Below are 24,605 nucleotides of genomic sequence, written 5' to 3'. Positions count from 1 at the left end.
ACTCTGGCCTTTGCAGTTTGTTGGATATGAATGCTTTCCAGGGAAATATATTGAAAAGAAATCGCTTTGAGCAGGGAAGGGGGTTTCGACCTCCTAGATTCCCCCTCCACCCCATGCACCTGGAATGATAATATAATTAAAAGTTTGTGTTAATAGTAGTAATCATAGGTTTATTAAAGGGACAGTCAACTCAAACAAGAGCCTTAAGTGTTGGAAAGATGCATACCCGGCCACCAACATATACTGACACTTTAACAAATGAAAAATGCGTAATTTTAGAGTTAATAAAAATACATGATTCTTCCTGCTAATTGGGGGAGTGCTATAGCTTGGGGCGAAGTGACGTCAGCTCCGACCAACTCCTGTATGCACAGTGTAAACAAATGCTCTAATTTACAACAAGGCGCTTTGCTTTCATCAACCTGACTTGTAAAACAACATAAATGACTTGATAGTATAATAAACTATTTAACTAAATATATTTCAATTTGCATCAATAGAACCAAATGGAGGTATTTTTCTCTCTTCAAAAAATCCAAAGAAAAAATGCATATTATTAGGCCTATTGGTAGGGTATGTTGGAGCAAAAACAACCACTCTCGATACCCAAGTGATAATTTTCTTTTCTTTGGGACTACGTAATTTTTTCAGTTTTGTGATTTTAGATGGGGAAAGTCTACTTAATCAAGGGTTTTACATAATTATTTACAGTAATAAAGCAGAACGGCTGATAATGTCCATTATGATTTAGGGGTGTCCATGCGGTTGTCACACAGTACCCTGTTATCTTAATAAAAGAGGCACATATTTTTAGTGTGTCAAGACACATTGACTGGGAACCGTCTGAATATACACCTGCCAGTCAGGAACCACAGGTACAGACCACGGAAAGAAAAGACCAGTTAACTCAGAAAACACTCCGATTATTATGTCAGTATGTGGGTTAATTTATGGACAACACATAATAGTTATTTTGACACTTTGACAATGGTGGTTTATTTTGTATTGAAAAATAATATATACTTATTGTTGACTTACTGGGATGGATATTATTACAGAACATTGCGATGCATCCGCAAAAATCAGGTACGTTTTGTTTCTTTAGTTCAAAGACTAATTCCTGACGTGACACGTTAAGTATTACATAACTACTGGCTCGCAAACTACTGGGATGGTGCAAAATGGCTGTGCTCGTTATATATAATAGCCGTCACATTTAACTGTCCTTGTTGAATTAAGCAATAATGTGTATTATATATCGTTGAATATGCAAACCAGTCCAAAAGCCTTGTGCGAGCTTCCCTTTAACATGAATTGGGTTTCTAATTCTATAAGGGGTGATGTGTTTTGATGTGTGTGTGGTTCTTGCACATTTGTACTGACTTGAATGTCTTCTGATCTTTACACGACCAACACACAGCAATTCCACAGCTAATAACTATATCAATTGACAAAACTAAGTTTAATTAAGCACTCATACCTAAGCCATTGGCTAGCCTCGCACATTTGGCTGCTGCTCCTGTTCTTTACTTTTTTCAATTCTCCCTTGCCTGGGCATTTCTGTATACCCTCCTGGGTTATTGTTGACAAAAGTTGTAATGCAAATAAATTTTAAAAGAAAACTTGCAAGAAATATGTGTTTTTGAAACACATTTTATTTGACATGGTCAGTAAAACAATATGGGACAAAGAAGGATACATATACAGCATGAAATATTTTGGATGGGCACGTGGCAAACCAGGTATGACACTGCAGCATTTTTCTTGCTGCCAATGCCGTAAGATTTTCAGGGCATAACAGCAAGTAAAGAGAACAACTACGGCAGTTGTCGCTGGTGCCATGGTGAAATACTAACCCTGCACCACCATATTACACAAAAATACAGGGTTTAAGCTGTCAATCGTCAAATCGCCAAATGCGAATTAAAAGTTGGGATTTGACAAATATATTTCATTATTATCTCGCCAGAAAGCTACTTCGAAAATTGTCTCTTAAAGACATACTAACATTTTTGCTGTTTGACTAAATGAAATTTGGATTTGGTAAAAAAAAATTATATAGCAAATTTGCCAAATTGCTAATATCTTATGGGTTGCAGCCTAAACCCAGATGCCAAATTGCTAATATCTTATGGGTTGCAGCCTAAACCCTGATGTCAAATTGCTCATATCTTATGGGTTGCAGCCTAAACCCTGATGTCAAATTGCTCATATCTTATGGGTTGCAGCCTAAACCCTAGCTGATGTCAAATTGGTCAAATCTTACGGGTTGCAGCCTAAAGCCTGATGTAAACAAACTGATTCAGCTGTGAGGTGTATTAATCAATTTGATTACGGTGCGCAAATCAGTGAAGAAAATTTCTGGAACACAACACATGAATTTGTGGAATAGTACCAGGCCTCCCAGACCTATTTTTCCTATATTTCCTATATTTTTTATAGGATCCTATAAAACTCCCATATTGAGATTCATTTCCTATATTTCCTATATTTGACTCAATTGTTTTGCAAAAATGCTGATGAATAAAATGTGTATCAAGTGCCAATCAAGATCCTGCTCACCAGATGCACCAACTTTCAAAGTATCCTGGATAATGGCATGGACTGCTGGCAAGCCTTGGTATATATTTGTTGAGGTAGTAGATGGTATCTTGTGTACATATGCAAGGTAAGAACATACTATTAGTAATGTAAATGTCTTTAGAAATCCATGTAAAATGCCTATAATCATGATAATCGGTCCAAACTTTCCTATAAAACTCATATATTTGACCTCAAAATTCCTATAAAACTGCTATATTTTGGTACGCAAATTCCTATATTTCCTATATTTTAATATGTACAAGTGGCTGGGAGGCCTGGAATACATTAATTATTTTATATATATATATATATATATACTGTATATAGTGTCGTAAGCATTGGAAGATGTCTGCTGGAGATGGGTGGGGGCTGGTATACTGTTAGCCCTGTATGTGTGTGTGTATATATGTATATATATATATATATATATATATATATATATACTGTATATAGTGTCATAAGCATTGGAAGATGTCTGCTGGAGGTGGGTGGGGGCTGGTATACTGTTTTCAGAGTTCAGAGAGCAGTATTAAATTATAAAATAACAAAGAACCACTATACAGCAGTAAGTCGAAATAGGCTGAAATTCCTGTCTGACGTTGGTAAGAAAACATATTCTGCTTGCCAGAATCAAAGGGACATGATGTAATAAGAAAAACACTGAGCCATTGGCTTGATTGTTGATGCATGAACTGACAGGTCAGTTAAAATGTATACTTTGTTCTAAAACAAAACACACTAAAATACACACAATTAACAAATTATTTTAAGAAATTAATGATCAAAACCCTTCAAGTCCAAGTTGAATTTGACTTAGAATACCCTCTGAATACTCTGGAGCATATAACTGGTAATCCATGAAATCAGAATACCCTCTGAATACTCTCCAGCATATAACGGTTAATCCATGAAATCATAATACCCTCTGAATACTCTCCAGCATATAACGGGTAATCCATGAAATCAGAATATCCTCTGAATACTCTCCAGCATATAACGGGTAATCCATGAAATCAGAATACCCTCTGAATACTCCAGCATATAACGGGTAATCCATGAAATCAGAATACCCTCTGAATACTCTAGCATATAACGGGTAATCCATGAAATCAGAATACTCTCCAGCATATAATGTGTAATCCATGAAATCAGAATACCCTCTGAATACTCTCCAGCATATAACGGGTAATCCATGAAATCAGAATACCCTCTGAATACTCTCCAGCATATAACGTGTAATCCATGAAATCAGAATACTCTCCAGCATATAACGTGTAATCCATGAAATCAGAATGCCTTCTGAATACTCTCCAGCATATAACGTGTAATCCATGAAATCAGAATACTCTCTGAATACTCTCCAGCATATAACGGGTAGTCCATGAAATCAGAATACCCTCTGAATACTCCAGCATATAACGGGTAATCCATGAAATCAGAATACCCTCTGAATACTCTCCAGCATATAACGGGTAATCCATGAAATCATATAATCCACCTGTAATCCCTAAAAACATAATGCCGAAACATGTAAAAAATTAAACAGTTAATACCCAAACAAATAAAGGAAATTATGTTCATCTACTGTTCGAATGGTCGAGTTGTGGCCAAAGGCTTATATTTTGGTAACATATGAATTACCAAAAATTAACGATTACCAGCTGTCAAATATTTTTTGTTCTTGAAGAAATATAAAAACAACAAACTTGAGGAGGGGTAAATGTTATGGGGAGGGGGTATATTTCCTATATATTTACCCCCTCTGGGGGAAGATCTTCAGGGTGGGTGTAAATTTCCTGTTACACTGGTCAAAGTACAAATAACTTTCTCAAAAACTATAAAGGTTACTTTAATAATGATTTCAATATATCTATATTGATTTCTGAAAGTGACACACACCAATCCCACCCCGCCAATGCTCTGTTCATTTATGTTTGTCTTCTCGTGTAAAACACCAATTCCTCCTGCTGGCCGATAATCATTTTTGTTGTCATACATTTACAGATAACTATATAAAATATACCACAATTGTAATAAAAAACCTGTTTTTGTGAGAGGTGATATTTCATAACAAAATGAACTACAAGTAATTCTAATACTTACAACAGAAGAAAGAACATTTAGCTATGGGTCACGAAAACGGTACTCATCATCATCAAATGACAGTATTATATTTGTGCGAAATAAGTAGCTTATGGATAGGAAAGGAATATTAAAATTGTTTTCTCAAAGTAAAATAACATGACCTTAATTTTAATTTAGGGATGTTGAATATTGGAGTCGTGTAAAATAAGGGATAAAAAAGCCTGTGTGGAAGAAGGTGAATTGAGCAGGTCTGTTTATAAATAAGTGACACCAACTTTTATAGCTTATTTAACACCAGAGTAGCACTTTGTGTTAAGGAGTGGTGTGAAAGTTTTACGGATCAGATTTATGATAGGTAGTCAATATAAAGCCATTAGATATCTCGGACAGCAAACAATGTTTGAATGACTTTTACTGGATCATTTGTAAGTATTTTTAGCACTTCCTGTCTTTGCCACTCTTATAAGTTGTGTACAAAGTGAACTGTAATTGCAGTTTGAATGCTACATGATATATGGCTTAAAAATCAATAGTCATTTTCTTGTCTCCGGTTCAAGTGAAGTGACTAGGTGCATTTCGCTGGCTAAATAACAGGTTCTCCACATTCCTGAGCTGCAGACATGTCGGCCGTCAATTAAAATCATTCAGACTGGGCTCATTGATGTGTTATTTGGAGAGCTTATCGCTGACACTGGTGCATGGTTATTAATTAACATTACCTTGTTAATTAAGTCTTGTAATGTTACAAATCAGTTCAAACAGCCACCAAACACGGGTTTCAGCTGAGATGTATTTTATTATTCATCATTCAGTTGTCCACACTAATGGTCTTTCAGGTTTTTTATATGTTACTTAAAGGCAGGGGGAAAAACAAAGCACAAGTTTCAATATGAATACAGTTACTGTAATACAAATCTTTTTATGAAGTTGGATTTGATTTTGTGATATTGTATTCTTTACTTATTTTTATTTTATTTTACTCTCTCTCTCTCTCTCTCTCTCTCTCTCTCTCTCTCTCTCTCTCTCTCTCTCCAAATTATCTTGATCTATTTATTTGTGTTATTGGATATTGAATCCACATTTTCCTAATACTTAATAAAGGATATTTTGAAGTACTTTATTAGTACTTGTAATTATACCTGTATTCCTAGAAGACCGGCCTCGGTGGCGTCGTGGCAGGCCATCGATCTACAGGCTGGTAGGTACTGGGATTTTTAATCGAGATGCCGACTCCAAACCCTGAGTGAGTGCTCCGCAAGGCTCAATGGGTAGGTGTAAACCACTTGCACCGACCAGTGATCCATAACTGGTTCAACAAAGGCCATGGTTTGTGCTATCCTGCCTGTGGGAAGCGCAAATAAAAGATCCCTTGCTGCCTGTCGTAAAAAAGAGTAGCCTATGTGGCAACAGCGGGTTTCCTCTAAAAACAGTGTCAGAATGACCATATGTTTGACGTCCAATAGCCAATGATAAGATAAAAAATCAATGTGCTCTAGCGGCGTCGTTAAATAAAACAAACTTTACTTTTTACTTTGTATTCCTAGAAATACAACTTTAATATGCATCGTGTTCTAATACAACCAGTGGCGTAGGAAGGTGCCAAAAGTGTGGGGGGGGTGCACTTTTACACTTATAAAGCAAATAAAAAGCAAAATATCTGAAAAGTGGGGGGGGGGGGGGGGGGGGGCACATCATCATCACTCTCTCCTCCTCCTCCTCCCCCCCCCCCCCCCCCCCCCCCCCCCGCTTCCTACACCAGTGTACAACTTTAATATGCATTGTGTTTTAAGTTCTGCTTGGTAACCAGTCTGTGTTGTCATGATCGTTTCTGTTTTTGCAATCTTTTAGTACGATCATGTTATTCTTTCTTTATGTGTGCTGGATATTTCAGATATGAGCTTGCAATAAAGAAGTATGGTCGGCTATTGATTAACCTGTAAGCTGGTGGTTAGACATATTAGTTGCCGTCAGTTATTCTCTTCACAATCTGCAGTTTGTTTAGCAGACCGTGTCTCATGAAATAGCTATTACTATACAGTCAACAACATCAAAGCTTGATGTAGGAGACGTTTTAAGGGTCTAACTGCTTCATTACTTTTGGTATCATTTATTATAGAGGCAAGTGGCCATGATATTATATTGCAGCTATGTCAGATCTTTATTATTATGGTTTAAATATATATTGTATGTATTACTCTGTTGAGAACTTGGATAATCTCTTCTCCTGCCTTCATATACAGTTGGAAAGTGATACATAACGTACCTCTAAAGAAGTTTGGCCCTATTGTTTTAAAATCACTGCTGTGACCCAATGCATCCCCCTAATAATGGAGTTAATCTAACTAGCACACAGACATGACCCGACTCGACCTGAAACACTTGGAACCAATTGAACCAGTTTGACAATTTCTCATGCTTCACCCACTGCAGATTGCTTTGTGAGTAAGTTTGAGTTATGTCACTGCAAATCATTTTCAACAATTGAAACGATTATTAGCACGGCAGAGGTTATTTACCCTGGACTGTGTATGCACACCATGTAAATTATACAATGAAGAACCCAGATTTAAAAATACACAACTTCTTATTGCAGTAATTTATAGTTTGTAGACCTGCCATACATTTACATGTATTCCTGTATTAATATTTATATCCATATTAAAATGTTTAACAATCTACATATTAAAACTGTTTGTCAGTATACTAATGTAAAAGTGTTTTTATGCATGATATACATGAATGACATAATACATAAACATGCTTGTATTTTCTAAAAGATTTGTGATACCAGTATTTATCTTGTCATTGTTGTTCCAATTTATAGTGGCATCTGAATTATTCACATATATTTACAGCAGTTGTTATCAGTCCTTCAAATTTCATAATTTTTTATCAACTTCACTGATAATATTATTGCAATATACAAATTAGCCTGTTACACCCCCCCCCCCCCCCCCCCCCCCCCCCCCAAAAAAAAAAAAAAACCCCAAACAAAACAAACAACATCCCCAAAACAACCCAAAAACAACAAAAAACCTACTTTGGAAAACTAATTTGATTGCTTATGTACCACCGTTATCCCTAAGTCAACATTTGTAGAGTAGTGTCATTTTGTAATGTGTACATCATTGTCTTAGGGTACTTCATGGGCAGTCAGTTGTATTGTATTCACCTCAGGGTGGGATGTAGCCCAGTGCTAAAACACTTGCCTCATGCACAATCCGTCTTGGGATCAATCCCTGTCAGTGGCCCATTGTGCTATTTCTTTTTCCAGCCAGTACACCACAACTGGTATATCAAAGGTCATGGTATGTGCTATCATGTCTGTGGTGGTGCATATAAAAGATTCCTTGCTACAAATCGTAACATGTAGCAGGTTTTCTCTCTAAGACTGTCAGAATTACCAGATGTTTGATATCCAACAGCCAATGGTAAATCAATCATTAAAAACACACCAAAAAATCCCAACTTTTAACTTTGCAGAGCTCACCTTGCCCATTGCCAAATTAGCCAACTGCTAATTTTTATTCAAAGTTAATAAAATATTCCTTAAATTAACCACATTTTAATAATTTTCAAGGAAATACAAGATGAAAATTGGCTAAACCCAAAGTTTGTTCCAGTGTGAGCACTGACTGAAACCTGGAAAGTGGTTAGTGTTTCTTTTCACACCTTTCATCATTCAGCTTTATTATTAGTCTGTATGTTGCTGGTTGTGTAGGACTCCTCTTCTTAAAAAAATTTCACCTGGAATTATTATCAGGAAAGCAATCAATTGCTTTTTGCAAATGAAGAGATCTGTATCACCTATAATGCATTACCGGTAGTGCCAGTAATAATGAGAAATATGAATTAGGCAGTTTACAGTATCACTTGATACAGGAGTTTATTCATGAAAATTGTTGTTGTTCATGGTTTTTATTTGTAGAAAGTTAAAGTTTATTTGGTTAACGACACCACTAGAGAACATTGATTAATTAATCGTCTGCTATTGAATGTCAAACATTTGGTAATTCAGATACGTAGCCATCAGAGGAAACCTAATAAATTTTCCCTAATGCAGCAAGGGATCTTTTATATGCACTTTTCCACAGAGTGTTTTAAGATGGGGATTGATTGCAGCTTCAGAAATCTCTAACAAGTTACATTAAAAATGTATTAATACAGATGCTAGCTAGTATGGTAAACAAAATAAGAGAACATTATATACGTGATGCCTACTTAATTGCATACCCTAATTGCTCAATGAAAATATGTTAATATCAGGGCTGTGCATAAATCCAGGATTACACTGAAATTAAAGGAACTAAATCTAGATCTTGTCAAACACTGTAAAATACATACCCATACATGTAAAAGCTCACTAATGGGTTTTTTTTCCATTTGACCCCATGATTTGTTCAGCATATGAATGGCATATAACAAAATTATTTTATTTACCAACATTGACTTGTTTTGATCGCTGTCAATTTCTTAAAGTGACTTGTACTTAATTATATTTGTAGGTCTGTTGGTTGTTTAATAGATTTCATTTAAACAAGACACATATGCATCTAACTGAGGGGATAATTATTTCTATTTATGTCAGTGTTAAATGATCAACAATAATCATTTTTACTAAATGTGCAAACAGGCACTGGTTATTACAAAGCCAACCTTGTTCTTTGACATGAGCAGGATGCGGTCTTGCATTTAAACAGGAATTGTTATTCAAGGCCAGCTTTTAGATATATCATCAATTGGACGATTAACTGTGTTTAGTACTTGGAATTTAGTGTTTATGCTATTGCAATAACAGGATAGTCAATTAAAGTTAACCCTAGTGGTATATGAGCACGTTAAACTAGTTATCTACCTGCCTAAAATTAAAGTTTGGTTAACGACACCACTAGACAATTAACCAGGGACTTCTGTGTTTAAGTTTATATTCTATTATGCAGTATGCAGTAAGTGGAGTGCACTGTACTTAAACTTTGTTCAATACAGTAAAATATTACCTCTTTTGTGAATGTATATAAAAATGAAATGGAATCTTTTGTTTTACATTGTATCAGTATTAGATTATATGAACATGGTATGTGTATTTGATCAATTTATTAAACATGGAAAATTATTACCTCTATTCACTAATACTGGAGAAATGTCTTCTCTTCTTTTTTTATGACATTTTAGAGTCGTGCATACAATTAAAATATTTCTGTGAGTAATATTGAAAGAGTGCGTGTGAGATTCAAAGTAGGCTAATAACTGACTGGGGTGTGAGAAGTCTGCCAACTAACACCTTTGTTCTTCAAGTTGATAGTTCTAATCTGGTTGAGCACCAGCCAGTGGATTGGCTGAGACAAGTGTAAACAGTGCCAGTCTTGGTGGATTATCAGGTGTGATCTAGCTGGTGATTTTCAGTGGTGCATGACTCTGCCTAGATCCTAGACACATCACACTTCACCACCAGGCATGTTATTCTGTCAGTTGACCAACTGTTGCTCAAGGAAACAAACTGAACAAACATTTTACATTAAGGTTATCTACTTTGTACTGCATAACAATGGAATCTAGCTACTGAAAAATGGAACTGACATTCATAGTAACTTGCCGAAATTTATAAATAAAAACACAAAAAAATCCAAAGATATTTTTTGTAAGATGTTTTTTATAACTATATGCTTTTTCATATTTGTATCAAACTTATTGACTGTATTTTTAAATAATGTAAAAAAAACACCTTAAAAGTTTGTTTGTTTTGTTTAATGACACCACTAGAGCACATTGATATCTTAATCATCGGCTATTGGATGTCAAACTGAAAAGACAAAGCAAAACCCAACCCTATAGGGCTATGGAGGCTACTTCGAGTGCAGAATGTAGCCTAGGTATAGAGCTTCAATTTGTCCTATAACAGGTTTGAGACAAATTCCTGTTCTACTCCTGTATAGCATAAGACATTCAGTCCTGTGTGTGTGGGGAAAGTTTAGAAAAGCGTTGAGCTCTGCTAATATAGGGGATATACCAAAATTATTATCAAAGGAGATCATAAGGCAACTTTTAGTCTACCTGCCATCCACAAAATAAAATTTCAGTTCAACTTAAACTGAGGTATCAGGGTTGAAAATTAACATAAAAACCATGGTTGCCAGCAGGGCCATTTGAAGAAAAACCTTACTGGCCCTTAGATTCAACTAGCCCTCCAATTTTAACATTAAAATTTAACTGCATAGCCAAAATCAAACATAGAATAGTTTTTGTTGAATAATAACCATGTGCTTGCAGTATATAGTCCGTTTGCGGCGAAATCCCCATCCTCCCAAACACCCCCCCCCCCCCCCCCCCAAAAACACACCAAAAAAACAACAAAAAACCAATAACCGATGAATTGGTATTTAACTTCATAATGAATAAAGTTAAACTTCATATAAAAATGTTATTAAATTTTAAACCATTACCAACTCAAATAAAAAGAAGAAGAAAAAGAAATCCAGTGTAAATAAAAATGTTACTTTACAAAGTACCATTAAATTATACATGTTAAATCTCATTTTTAATATGGGGTGAAGGCAAAATGCTAGAACAGCCAAGGTATGCTGCTTGACTTGCATTGTCTCTGAAGTAAAATGAATAAATGGATGTTTAATGACACCCCAGCACAAAAATACACATCGGCTACTGGGTGTCACAAATAGTAAGTATATGAAAATATTATTTATATACAATTGTGTAAAACCAGGAGCTGTGGGGAAAAAGTATTATACAATACATAAATCAAGGTAAGTATATTTTAAAACTTTGTACAGAAGTCAAAGTGTTTTAAAAACTTTACAATTAATTCTGGATGGAATTTAAAAAATTCCAAAAACGTTCTCTTGCCAAATATATCATTTCTCGTTGGCTTGAGATGATCACACTCCACCAAAATGTGGTGCACAATCAGTGTACACTGACTATGTTCACACTGAGCAGGACGGTCAGGGACTTCTTTAAAATAAAATAATGCATCAAATATATATGGCCGATGCAGGCACAGCACAAGCCTACCCCACCGCCCACAGGATGACCACCATTGCAGTATAAAGAGACCAAAGGTAGAACTGCGCGTGCTTTAATAAACTAGTCTAGGAGTGGCAGTCCTCTTTATGGCGTGCAAGAGGGATGGAATAAACTTTGTTGTGATGCAAGGGGGGTGACATCCCCAGTAAATGATTTCCTTGGGAGTGGCTGTTCTATAGACGAGGCACTAGATAGAGATCCATGGAATAATCCACTATTTTGCCAAATGCCCATTCGACTGCTTTATACAGAGATACGGCTCTGATCATGTAATACGGATTTGTCATTCAGATTGTCTTAGATGTCCCATCAATTGCCTTAAAACCTGTATCAGAAAAAAGAGAGTTAACCTCTGCAGTTTGATGTTAATTTGTAAATAATTTTTGTTTTAATTTACACTGACTTGTACCCCAATAAAATGTTGAGATGGTATGGGTTTAAAACTTAATAAATTAATGTTTTATATGAATGTTATCTTTATTCATCTGTCTTCTGCTGCCAGATCTGTAGTATGTTTTGTCACATTCAATTCAGTTTCAGTTTGTTTCTTTTTCAACTAGTACTCACTAGACCAACACTACCAACGGACTACCTTTGTAAAAATTTTAGTCTCCCTTAGCCAATAATATAGGTGGTGTAGTTTTAGTTTAATAACATTTTGTGGAGAACGAAGTACTGCTCTCGACATGTGATATTTGTTCTAGACTTTCTTGTCATGTGGTAACCTCCTGGTAACCTGGACAATCATTCTCGACTTATTTGGTCTCAACTTTCTTGTCATATGGTAACACATGTACACAGGTATTTAAAAGTTTCAGATGCCCAGAATATTAAAGTGTGTGTCTTTAACTCTTTCAGATGCCCAGAATATTGCAATGTGTGTATTTAAATCTTTCAGGTGCCCAGAGTATTGCAGTGTGTGTATTTAAATCTTTCAGGTGCCCAGAGGTCTAATTAATGAGCTACCCTCTATTCACTAATGTCAAAACCTATATTAGCTCTGAAACTTTCTTTTTGGCCGACCGTTCAAAATTGCGCCCAGATTCTTTAATCAAAATTGCGCACCTTTTCTCTTTGGCATAATTCTCTGCTTCATTCAAAATTCCATAGCACCATTACCACCACACACACACACACACACACACACACACACACCCTCCGCCTGTTACCACGGTTGGGCTGCTGGTGCTCACCCCCCACCTTTCCTGGGCTGGCTTTTGTGCCCAGGACAGGCATGCGCTACAACAGATTGTTCTAGATGTGCACGTAAAACCCTATGACCTGACCTGACCAGAGTATTGCAGTGTGTGTATTTAAATCTTTTAGGTGCCCAGAGTATTGCAGTGTGTATTTAAATCTTTCAGGTGCCCAGAGTATTGCAGTGTGTGTATTTAAATCTTTCAGGTGCCCAGAGTATTACAACATGTATTTAAATCTTTCAGGTGTGCAGATTATTACAGCGTGTGTATTTAAATATATCAGGTGCCCAGTGTATTCCAGCGTGTATATTTAAATCTTTCAGGTACCCAGGGTATTGCAGCTTGTGTAGTTAAATCTTTCAGGTGCCTAGAGTATTGTAGTGTATGTATTTAAATCTTTCATATGTCTAGAGTATTGCAACATGTGTATTTAATGTTTCAGTATTGCAGCATGTGTATTTAAATCTTTCAGGTGCCCAGAGTATTACAGCTAGTGTATTTTAAATATTTCAGATGCCCACAGTGTAGAAGTGAAACGGTCAAGTATGACCAGCTCTAGCAGCCAGCGTGCGTTCGGGGAGAAGTTGGTCCCGCACACACGTGTCACTGATACCAGCCGCATCAACGACACGTACATTGTGGGCAAGAAGCTAGGTGAGGGCAGTTTTGGAAAAGTATACGAGGGCATTCATCGTGAGACCGACGAAAAGTGGGCCATCAAAAGTATCAACAAGGAAAAGGTAAACACACACAAGAGTAAACAGTTTGGTCTTCTCTCTTAACACCTAACACTTCATGACTCACAGAGTAAACAATTTGGTCTCTCACACTTCATGACTCACACAGAGTAAACAGTGTGGTCTCCTCTCTCATACTTCATTACATAGAGTAAACAGTCTGGTCTCCTCTCTTAATACTTCATGAAACCGAGTAAACATTCTGGTCTCTTGTCACACTTCATGACATAAAGGGATAAACAGTCTGGTCTCCTCTCTTAACACTTCATGACACAGAGTCTGGTCTCCTCTCTTAACACTTCATGACACAGAGTAAACAGTCTGGTCTCCTCTCTTAACACTTCATGACACAGAGTAAACAGTCTGGTCTCCTCTCTTAACACTTCATGACACACAGAGTAAACAACGTGGTCTCCTCTTAACACTTCATGACACAGAGTAAACAGTCTGGTCTCTCTCACACTTCATGATACACAGAGTAAACAATCAGGTTTCCTCTCTTAATACTTCATCAAACCGAGTAAACAGTATGGTCTCTTGTCATACTTCATGACACAGAGTAAACAGTCTGGTCTCCTCTCTTAACAGTTCATAACACTTCATGACAGAGAGTAAACAGTCTGGTCTAATCTCTTAACACTTAATGACACACAGAGTAAACAACGTGGTCTCCTCTTAACACTTCATGACACAGAGTAAACAGTCTGATCTAATCTCTTAACACTTCATGACACACCGAGTAAACAATGTGGTCTCCTCTTAACACTTCATGACACAGAGTAAACAGTCTGGTCTAATCTCTTAACATTTCATGACACAGAGTAAACAACGTGGTCTCCTCTTAACACTTCATGACACAGAGTAAACAGTCTGGTCTAATCTCTTAACACTTCATGACACAGAGTAAACAACATGGTCTCCTCTTAACACTTCATGACACAGAGTAAACAGTCTGGTCTAATCTCTTAACACTTCATGACACAGAGTAAACAGTCTGATATAATCTCTTAACACTTCGTGACGCAGAGTAAACAGTCTTGTCTAATCTCTTAACACTTCATGACACAGAGTAAACAGTCTGATCTAATCTCTTAACACTTCGTGGCACAGAGTAAACAGTCTGGTCTAATCTCTTAACACTTCATGTTCACTTCACTTAATAATTAGTATTTTTTGGTGTTGTATAGTGAAATGAATTTGGCCGAGAAATAACAAAGCTTGACTGGTCACTGCAAATGCTGTGACATGTGTTAATGTACAGTCTGGTGCCAAACTGTATCGACAAGGTGACTTGTGACAAGGTGACAAGTGAGCTATGACAATAAACAAGTTGATGTCTGTTATGTGATTTTGTTTTTAAAATTGGATTAGGTCCACAATATTACGGCAACTTTGACATCTCACTTTTGATAATAACTCGGCGAAAAAAACATTAATTGCAGCAGCTAGATTAGTGCTTGAATGAATGGTTTATGGAACACAGCCAAGCAGAAACCTTATTTTGATAATAATGCATGCATAGAATACATGTGCCGAGCTTTATGATGAGATGAAATTGGGGATTTTTGGTGTTGCAAACTTGAGTTACAACTGCATTTGTTAATCATCCTTGGATATTTAATAGTTAAGATTCATCAAATTTGTCATCATGAAATAATCTCAATTTTAACTTTTATCGTTAGGCCATTCCATCAAGTCTGTTTATTTTATTTTTTATTTTAATTTGTTCCAATATAAATGTGTTGTTTTTTCAGGCCGGAACCATGGGATTGAAATTAATGGAGCGTGAAGTTTACATATTAAAGCGAGTAAAACATCCAAACATAATCGAACTTAATGAAGTTATTGAATCACCACAGGTAAATGATTTTTTCATTTTTTTTCAACATCACCTGTCCTCAAACTAGTGCAAAGGATAGTAGTCTGGTCCGAACATCCGAACAGCCAATGAAATGGCTTAAGATTCTTCTACTGTGCACCCCTTCCTGTTCCGGTCACGTTTCTGTAGCTTCATTTTTTTTCCTTTGCTCTTATGGTTCGGACATCCTTGTTTTCCACTCCATCTATCCTTTTGAATTGGTTTATTTGAGACTTTAATGTCTGTAATACATTTCTCCTGTTCGAGCTGGTAGATGCCATTCTGCTGCAACTCAGAGCTTGTCACATCCCAGGGGTGCCAAATATTCTGGCAGACACATTGTCAAGACCATCCGCTCCGCAATCATCAGCTGAAGTTGTACGCCTGACCGGTTTCGGATCTGGATGCTCCCGCTCTCGACGCACTGGTCATCAGCTGGGATAGTCTGGACGCTTATGCATTCCTTCCACCAGTACTGCTCCCACGAGTACTCCAGTGGGTTCAAGAATTTCAGTGTCGACTACTTCTCATCACTCCGATGTGGCCAGGCAGACTCTGGTATCCCGACCTAATGTGTCTCGTGGATCCAGATCCTCTGCCACTACCCGATTGGGATCGCCTCCTGTTTCATCCCACGTCGAGACAGTACCATCCCAATCCACACTTGTTTCAACTACACACGTGGATTTTATCTCCCAAGGTTTGATGAGGAAAGGTTTCTCCTGTAAGTCCACAGTGGCGATACATTGAAACTCAAGGGTTCGTGACTCAGCAACTGGTACCAAGTTGGCAACAGTGCCTGAGGTTCACACTATGATCAAGGGTTTCAAATGATCATGTTCAATGTTTTTGTCCACCAAAATGGGACCTGAACCTTATTCTGAGGGCCTTGTCCAAAGCATCTTACAAGCCCATGGCTGAGGCATCATTAGAGATTTTGACAAGAAAGACAGTGTTCCTGCTGGGGTATACAGCGGTGAGAGTGTGAGAGATCCATGCTTTAGATCTGGATATGGTGAAATTCCACAGAGACAACACTTCTGTTACACTGGACCTTCTGATGAACTTTGAGGCTAAGAATCAACTTACTGATCAAGCACCTCGCGCCTACACTGTCCAAGCACTCTCTACTATTGTGGGTCTGCAAACATCTGTTCATCTCATGCAACCAGAGCCACTTGAAAGACATTACTAAGAACACAGTGTTTACCTGGATTCTGTCTGTGATTCTGTGCTCTTACCAAGCTGAGGGATTACTTCCACCGTCGGCATCTAACCCACATATGAACTCTGTGCACTTGCCGCCACGATGTCGCTGCACTATAATACACCTATTAACAGTATCTTAACAGGGTGTTATTGGGCCACTGATTCGATCAACGTCAAATATTATCTGTGAGATGTATCCAATGAAAATGTTGAGGGATTCCATCATCTGGGTACTGTGGTTGCAGCACAAACTAAAGTTAACACTGATCATCCTCATTGCAGCGGATGTCTGTCGGATTCACGGACTATACCCCGAGATGTCCATCGAATCCATAGGTGAGAACTTGACTTTGACACTTGTTTGTTGCACCATTCTGAAGTTCGCACACTGGTTGGTGACAGGACAGGCGATCAGGCTTCCATTTTACATTTTCACGACTGTGTCCCTCGATAACAAAATCAAAATTACCCATATTTCATTTGCCAAACTCTTTTCAATGACGATTTCACGCACACACTTGGACATGTTACCATGCTGTCAGTGAGACATCAATGTTGTATGTATGTCTGATATGACATGTTATCGATGGAACATGCACATGTGATACAGAAAATTTAAAAAACGCAAATATCAGAAGAAATAACTTTTAATTATTGATGGTACCCACAAACTTCCATTCAAGGTTACAAAGAAAACAAACAAAACTGAGATTACGTAGCAACAGACTTACACCCAACTGTGTGTCACTTCGATCAAATCCACGTCACCATGCAGGTTTACAGGTACCTCTGACTGCTTGTCTTTTATATCCATGAAAGTTATACCAAATCGGAAATAAGTGCACGCGTAATTAAATTTATGATGCTGTCAACATGTTTGCGATTTTCACTGTATATTTTATTCGCAAACATTTTTGCGTATACAGTAGATTGAGGACAGGTGATGTATCTATAAAAAAGAAAACATGATAAAAACATGTCCTTAATACTGAACATGTTTTAAAACTTGTCTGTCATATGGTTCTCGTGCTTTGAATATAACAATATACACTAGACTATGTATATGATATATTTCTAGTTACGAGAATGTTAAAAAAACTAGTATGTTTCCATTTCAAGGAATGTAAGAGCATTAGTGTATGATATGTTTCTAGAGCACTAGTGTATGTTATGTTTCTAGTGTGGGTAATATAAAGCACTAGTGTATGTTATGTTTCTAGTGGGTAATATAAGAGAACTAGTCTATGTTATGTTTCTAGTGTGGGTAATATAAAGCACTAGTGTATGTTATGTTTCTAGTGTGGGTAATATAAGAGAACTAGTGTATGATATGTTTCTAGTGTGGGTAATCTAAGAGCACTAGTGTATGTTATGTTTCTAGTGTGAGTAATGTAAGAGCACTAGTGTATGTTATGTTTCTAGTGGGTAATATAAAGCACTAGTGTATGATATGTTTCTAGTGTGGGTAATGTAAGAGAACTAGTGTATGTTATGTTTCTAGTGTGGGTAATGTAAGAGCACTAGTGTATGTTATGTTTCTTGTATGGGTAATGTAAGAGCACTAGTGTATGTTATGTTTCTAGTGTGGGTAATGTAAGAGCACTAGTGTATGTTTTGTTTCTAGTGTGGGTAATGTAAGAAAACTAGTGTGGGTATTGTAAGAGCACTAGTGTATGTTATGTTTCTAGTGTGGGTAATGTCAGAGCACTAGTGTATGTTATGTTTCTAGTGTGGGTAATGTAAGAGCACTAGTGTATGTAAGTTTCTAGTGTGGGTATTGTAAGAGCACTAGTGTATGATATGTTTCTAGTGTGGGTATTGTAAGAGCACTAGTGTATGTTATGTTTCTAGTGTGGGTAATGTAAAAGCACTAGTGTCTGTTATATTTCTAGTGTCGGTAATGTAAGAGCACTAGTGTATGTTATGTTTCTAGTGTCGGTAATGTAAGAGCACTAGTGTATGTTATGTTTCTAGTGGGTAATGTAAGAGCACTAGTGTATGTTATGTTTCTTGTATGGGTAATGTAAGAACACTAGTGTATGTTATGTTTCTAGTGTGTGGGAATTGTAAGAGCACTAGTGTATGTTATGTTTCTTGTATCGGTAATGTAAGAGCACTAGTGTATGTTATGTTTCTAGTGTTGGTAATGTAAGAACACTAGTGTGGGTAATGTAAGAGCACTAGTGTATGTTATGTTTCTAGTGTGGGTAATGTAAGAGCACTAGTGTATGTTGTGTTTCTAGTGTGGGTAATGTAAGAACACTAGTGTGGGTAATGTAAGAGCACTAGTGTATGTTATGTTTCTAGTGTTTGTAATGTAAGAACACTAGTGTATGTTATGTTTCTTGTATGGGTAATGTAAGAGCAGTAGTGTATGTTATGTTTCTAGTGTGGGTAATGTAAGAACACTAGTGTGGGTAATGTAAGAGCACTAGTGTATAATATGTTTCTAGTGTGGGTAATGTAAGAACACTAGTGTGGGGAATGTAAGAGCACTAGTGTGGGGAATGTAAGAGCACTAGTGTGGGGAATGTAGGAGTACTAGTGTATGTTATGTTTCCAGTGTGGGTAATGTAAGAGCACTAGTGTATAATATGTTTCTAGTGTGGGTAATGTCAGAACACTAGTGTATGTTATGTTTCTAGTGTGGGTAATGTAAGAGCACTAGTGTATGTTATGTTTCTAGTGTGGGTATTGTAAAAGCACTAGTGTATGTTATGTTTCTAGTGTGGGTAATGTAAGAGCACTAGTGTATGTTATGTTTCTAGTGTGGGTATTGTAAGAGCACTAGTGTATGTTATGTTTCTAGTGTCGGTAATGTAAGAGCACTGGTGTATGTTATGTTTCTTGTATGGGTAATGTAAGAGCACTAGTGTATGTTATGTTTCTAGTGTGGGTATTGTAAAAGCACTAGTGTATGTTATGTTTCTAGTGTGGGTATTGTAAGAGCACTAGTGTATGTTATGTTTCTTGTATGGGTAATGTAAGAGCACTAGTGTGGGGAATGTAAGAGCACTAGTGTATGTTATGTTTCTTGTATGGGTAATGTAAGAGCACTAGTGTATGTTATGTTTCTAGTGTGGGTAATGTAAGAACACTAGTGTGGGTAATGTAAGAGCACTAGTGTATGTTATGTTTCTAGTGTGGGTAATGTAAGAAAACTAGTGTGGGTATTGTAAGAGCACTAGTGTATGTTATGTTTCTAGTGTGGGTAATGTAAGAGCACTAGTGGTTGATATGTTTCTAGTGTGGGTATTGTAAGAACACTAGTGTATGATATGTTTCTAGTGTGGGTAATGTAAGAGCACTAGTGTATGTTATGTTTCTAGTGTGGGTAATGTAAGAGCACTAGTGTATGTTATGTTTCTTGTATGGGTAATGTAAGAGCACTAGTGTATGTTATGTTTCTAGTGTGGGTATTGTAAGAGCACTAGTGGTTGATATGTTTCTAGTGTGGGTATTGTAAGAACACTAGTGTATGATATGTTTCTAGTGTGGGTAATGTAAGAGCACTAGTGTATGTTATGTTTCTAGTGTTGGTATTGTAAGAGCACTAGTGTATGATATGTTTCTAGTGTGGGTATTGTAAGAGCACTAGTGGTTGATATGTTTCTAGTGTGGGTATTGTAAGAACACTAGTGTATGATATGTTTCTAGTGTGGGTAATGTAAGAGCACTAGTGTATGTTATGTTTCTAGTGTTGGTATTGTAAGAGCACTAGTGTATGATATGTTTCTAGTGTGGGTATTGTAAGAGCACTAGTGGTTGATATGTTTCTAGTGTGGGTATTGTAAGAACACTAGTGTATGATATGTTTCTAGTGTGGGTAATGTAAGAGCACTAGTGTATGTTATGTTTCTAGTGTGGGTAATGTAAGAGCACTAGTGTATGATATGTTTCTAGTGTGGGTATTGTAAGAGCACTAGTGGTTGATATGTTTCTAGTGTGGGTATTGTAAGAACACTAGTGTATGATATGTTTCTAGTGTGGGTAATGTAAGAGCACTAGTGTATGTTATGTTTCTAGTGTTGGTATTGTAAGAGCACTAGTGTATGATATGTTTCTAGTGTGGGTAATGTAAGAGCACTAGTGGTTGATATGTTTCTAGTGTGGGTAATGTAAGAGCACTAGTGTATGATATGTTTCTAGTGTGGGTACTGTAAGACCACCAATACATAATGGCTATTTTTCAGCACATGTTCCTAGTGCTGGAGCTGTGTGAGGGAGGAGAGTTAGCAGATGCGCTCAAAGTAAAAAACCATTACGATGAAAGCAGTGTGAAAACAATCATGAAGCAGTTATCAAGTGCCATTTCATATCTACACAAAAACGGTAAGTGCAGCTATGCTTTTGAGCTAACACTGAATTTCGGTCTCCAGCTAAACATAATACCAGGTTTAATCTAAGGATGGGACATGGGTTTGAGCCAACAACGGACTTTAATATTGGAGAAAAAAAAAGTGTTTTATGTATGACGCCTCTAGAGCACATTGATTTTTATCTTATCATCGGGTTTTGGACATCAAACATATTTCTTTAGAGGAAACCTGCTGCCGCCACATAGGCGACTTTTTCCGACAACCATAAAGGGGTCTTTGATATGCACTTTCCTACAGACAGGACAGCACATACCATGGCCTTTGATTAACCAGTTATGGACCACTGGTTGGAACGGAAAATAGCTCAAACTGCAAATGGGTCTACTGAGGATCGATCTGATGACCGACAGCTTCATAGGCGGACACGCTACCACTTGAGCTACATCCCGCTCCCTTAATATTGAATGTGCTTAATATTGAATGTGTTTAATCTCCTTTTGGTATGACTAATAGTCAATGAAATTAAAGACAAAAGAAAATGTCCATAATATTAAACACCATGATATTTGTTTTTTAATTCATACAGTTTTTAGTATATATGGGTTTTCATTCACTAGTATTTTGTTTATTTCAGACATTGTACATAGGGATATAAAATTAGAGAATATTTTACTATGTGGGTGTACCGAAGATATAGACAGTCTAGTTATCAAGGTAAGGCCTATCAAAAAGATTGTAATGTTTATTTCATTTTAAACTAGAAACATAAACAGGTACATTCCTTCAGTCTGACCTTTCATTGGTCATTGATATATTGATGGATCTTGTATGTTGAGATGCTGATTTTCCGCTTTTGAAAATTGCCAATTCTGCTGATAAAATATTTCTATTTACTGAATTAAAATTCTATTTCACTGAAGGTGTCTCACTGGAGCATTGCCTAGAGATTTACAATTACCAATCCAAATAAAAGTCGATTCACATAGTTTGTGCATGCTTTTTTGTGTGTGTTTTTGTGGTTTTTTAATAAAACTAAAATAAATAACAGACAATTCTTAACTAAATGTAAGGTGTCACCATTTAATAAAATACAATTAAAAAAAAAAAAAAAAAAAAAAAAAAATAATAATAATAATTTGTTACCATTATTGGCATCTAATGTAACCTTGACTGGATACTGTTTGCATTATGCTTTCAATGGATTACTTAGTAATGACTATTTGGATATCAGTATACAGGTACACCATATGACAACCATTTTTAGAAAGAATAATGTTGTCTACTTAAAGTTCAATAAAATTAAAAGAGGTAGGTGGATTTTAAAAATATACCCCAAATTATTGGTGGTTAACTGTTCAATAATTAAATTCTGCATATAAATTTGGTAAAATTGGTCTGTAAATTTTTGTTTTAAAGATGGGTGGTTTGGGACAAAAATGGTCACAAAGAGGATATTTAAGCAACAAATTAAACAGAAAACAATGTGATAACCTATGGAATAAACTTTTAATTTAATTATAATTTGGTCAAAAAAGTTTTGCCTGACATCTTTAGAGGCATTGATTTTTCGTTTCAGATTTTTCCCTTTTTCGTTTCATAATGTTACTAATTCCGGGTTTTTCCGTTTCAGTATTAAACAAATTCTGTTTTTGTTTCACTCACACACACACACACACACACACACACACACACACACACACAGACACACACTGCAATTAATTGCCGGTCTAAAATAAATATGCAATGAGGCAAAACATGTCAGTACATGGGCGTACATAGGGGGGTTCGACCGAACCCCCCCCCCCCCCCCCCTGAAATCGCTTTTTTTATACTTTAATATATCTGACATTGATATCTGACATTATTATATTTACTCAACATAGAAATATATGCCCAATATCTCTGCAATCTATTTTGGAACCCCCCTTTTCAAAATCCTATGTACGCCCATGCAGTAGTTTGTATTTATTTTTTATTTAAATTTAAACAAGTAACTTGTCAGGAAAGTGAACTTGCACAAACTAAAAATGTGTCAATTCTCAAATAATCAATACTGTGGTGACAAAATTTACACAATAAAAGTGATCCGTCTGAATACATATCTTCTGGAAATTGTGCCACTTGCATCTGGGGTTATCTTTTGAACGGGCAAAGTGCGACATCGTTTGGCAGAAAGCATTTTGTAATTTTGAAAAAAAACCTGGCATACAATATGCAATTACTGCATTCCTTTGTGAGATCGGAAATATGGCAATGCCGCAAATGTTAAAAATTAATAAGCAAACATAACATAATATATCTTTCACTTGAGTAAATATTGGACAATTTTAGCTCACAATGTTCGGTTTTTCCCGTTAAATCGCCGGGAATAAGCGAAGAAAACATGACTGGTAAAATGTCTAGATACTCTACATTAAACATTTGGCGTAACATACAAAGGTACTAGTGTCGTAGCATAGCACAGGCAGATGTCAGATGTCGGTGTCCATAGTTTCTAGTTCAAAAAATAAATTTTAATTAATCAACTGCGCTATTTAAAATTAAATGTTTTGGAAAAAAATCGGGAATTCCGTTTCAGATAGTTATTTCCGTGATCGCGGAAAATCAGTGCCTCTACATCTTGAGGGAAAAATACAAATTCCATTTATGATTTGTTATCCTTTGATTTCATGATCGTGGAAAATATCAAATGTGTAGTACATTGTACTTCAAGTTTTCAGTGAGGAAGTATTTTAATTAAGACCTTATATTTCCTAATGGAATAGTTAATGTTATGCCAAATTTTTCATGTTGGAAGTTTATAGCCTCAGATATTACTTACAGGACTATTTGGACATATTAATGAAGTATTTGTTTAAAAATTTCTCAGGGTTCGAATTTCACCACAGCACCGATGGCAGTTGCCGTAGAAAAAATGCTGCAGTGCCTTACCTCATTTACCAATGTGCCCTTCCCCTACTTTTCATGTTGTATATGTATACATCCTTGTCCCTTAGCATTCTTTTACTGACCATGTCAAATAAAAAGTAAAAACACCAAATTTTTTGGGAAGTTTTCTTTTAAAATTGATTTGCGTTACAACTTCTGTCAACAGCTGATCAATGTTTTTTTCGGTATTTGATTAAAGTGTGCATTTTGAAATGGCGTTGCAGGGTGCTGTAAAATATAGTAGGATGCAGGAAAATAAAGAGGGGCGCAGAAAAATAAAGGGGTGGCAAAACACGAAAGCGAGGCGGCATAATGTAGTACCTTAAATGGAGTAGCGAGAATATTGTATTAGCTGTGGAATTGCAGAGCTGTCACCGCGGGCTAAGACCAAAAGACATTCGCACTACTGTCCAGTCAGTACAAATTTCATAGGCTAGAGGCCAAGGCTATGTGGTGAAATCATAGTTGTCAGAGAAACTTGATAGACAGTAAGTTGCCTTCGTGCACCTCTTTTCAAAGAAAAGTTTGCCTTGGTGTCCCTCCAATTTGCCTTGCATGGTGCCCTCATGTCTGTTATTAAACTGAAGGCAACACTTGCCAAAAATAAAATTTGATAATATGATACACATGTATAACCAAATAGAGA

The 24,605-nt window shown here is 36.5% G+C and overlaps 1 protein-coding gene across 2 annotated transcripts in view; it reads left to right on the top strand.

Annotated features, from left to right (window-relative positions):
• Window positions 1-24,605, top strand: part of LOC121371900 (serine/threonine-protein kinase 33-like) — a 63,106-nt gene that overhangs the window by 10,046 nt on the left and 28,455 nt on the right. The window contains exons 1-5 of one of the 2 annotated variants that reach the window (XM_041498130.1): window positions 4,787-5,093; window positions 13,422-13,648; window positions 15,400-15,504; window positions 20,906-21,044; window positions 21,666-21,745. In XM_041498130.1, coding sequence (XP_041354064.1) covers window positions 13,454-13,648; window positions 15,400-15,504; window positions 20,906-21,044; window positions 21,666-21,745 — 519 coding nt within the window. In that variant the 5' untranslated portion in view covers window positions 4,787-5,093; window positions 13,422-13,453. Of the gene's footprint in view, window positions 1-4,786; window positions 5,094-13,421; window positions 13,649-15,399; window positions 15,505-20,905; window positions 21,045-21,665; window positions 21,746-24,605 lie in introns of those variants that run through there. The other variant, XM_041498129.1, reaches the window with a different exon arrangement.

The sequence above is a fragment of the Gigantopelta aegis genome, chromosome 4 (genome assembly GCF_016097555.1).
Source record: "Gigantopelta aegis isolate Gae_Host chromosome 4, Gae_host_genome, whole genome shotgun sequence".
Lineage (NCBI taxonomy): Eukaryota > Metazoa > Mollusca > Gastropoda > Neomphalida > Peltospiridae > Gigantopelta > Gigantopelta aegis.
Note: the sequence above shows the minus strand (reverse complement) of the source record. Positions and strands in the feature narration are given on the sequence as shown.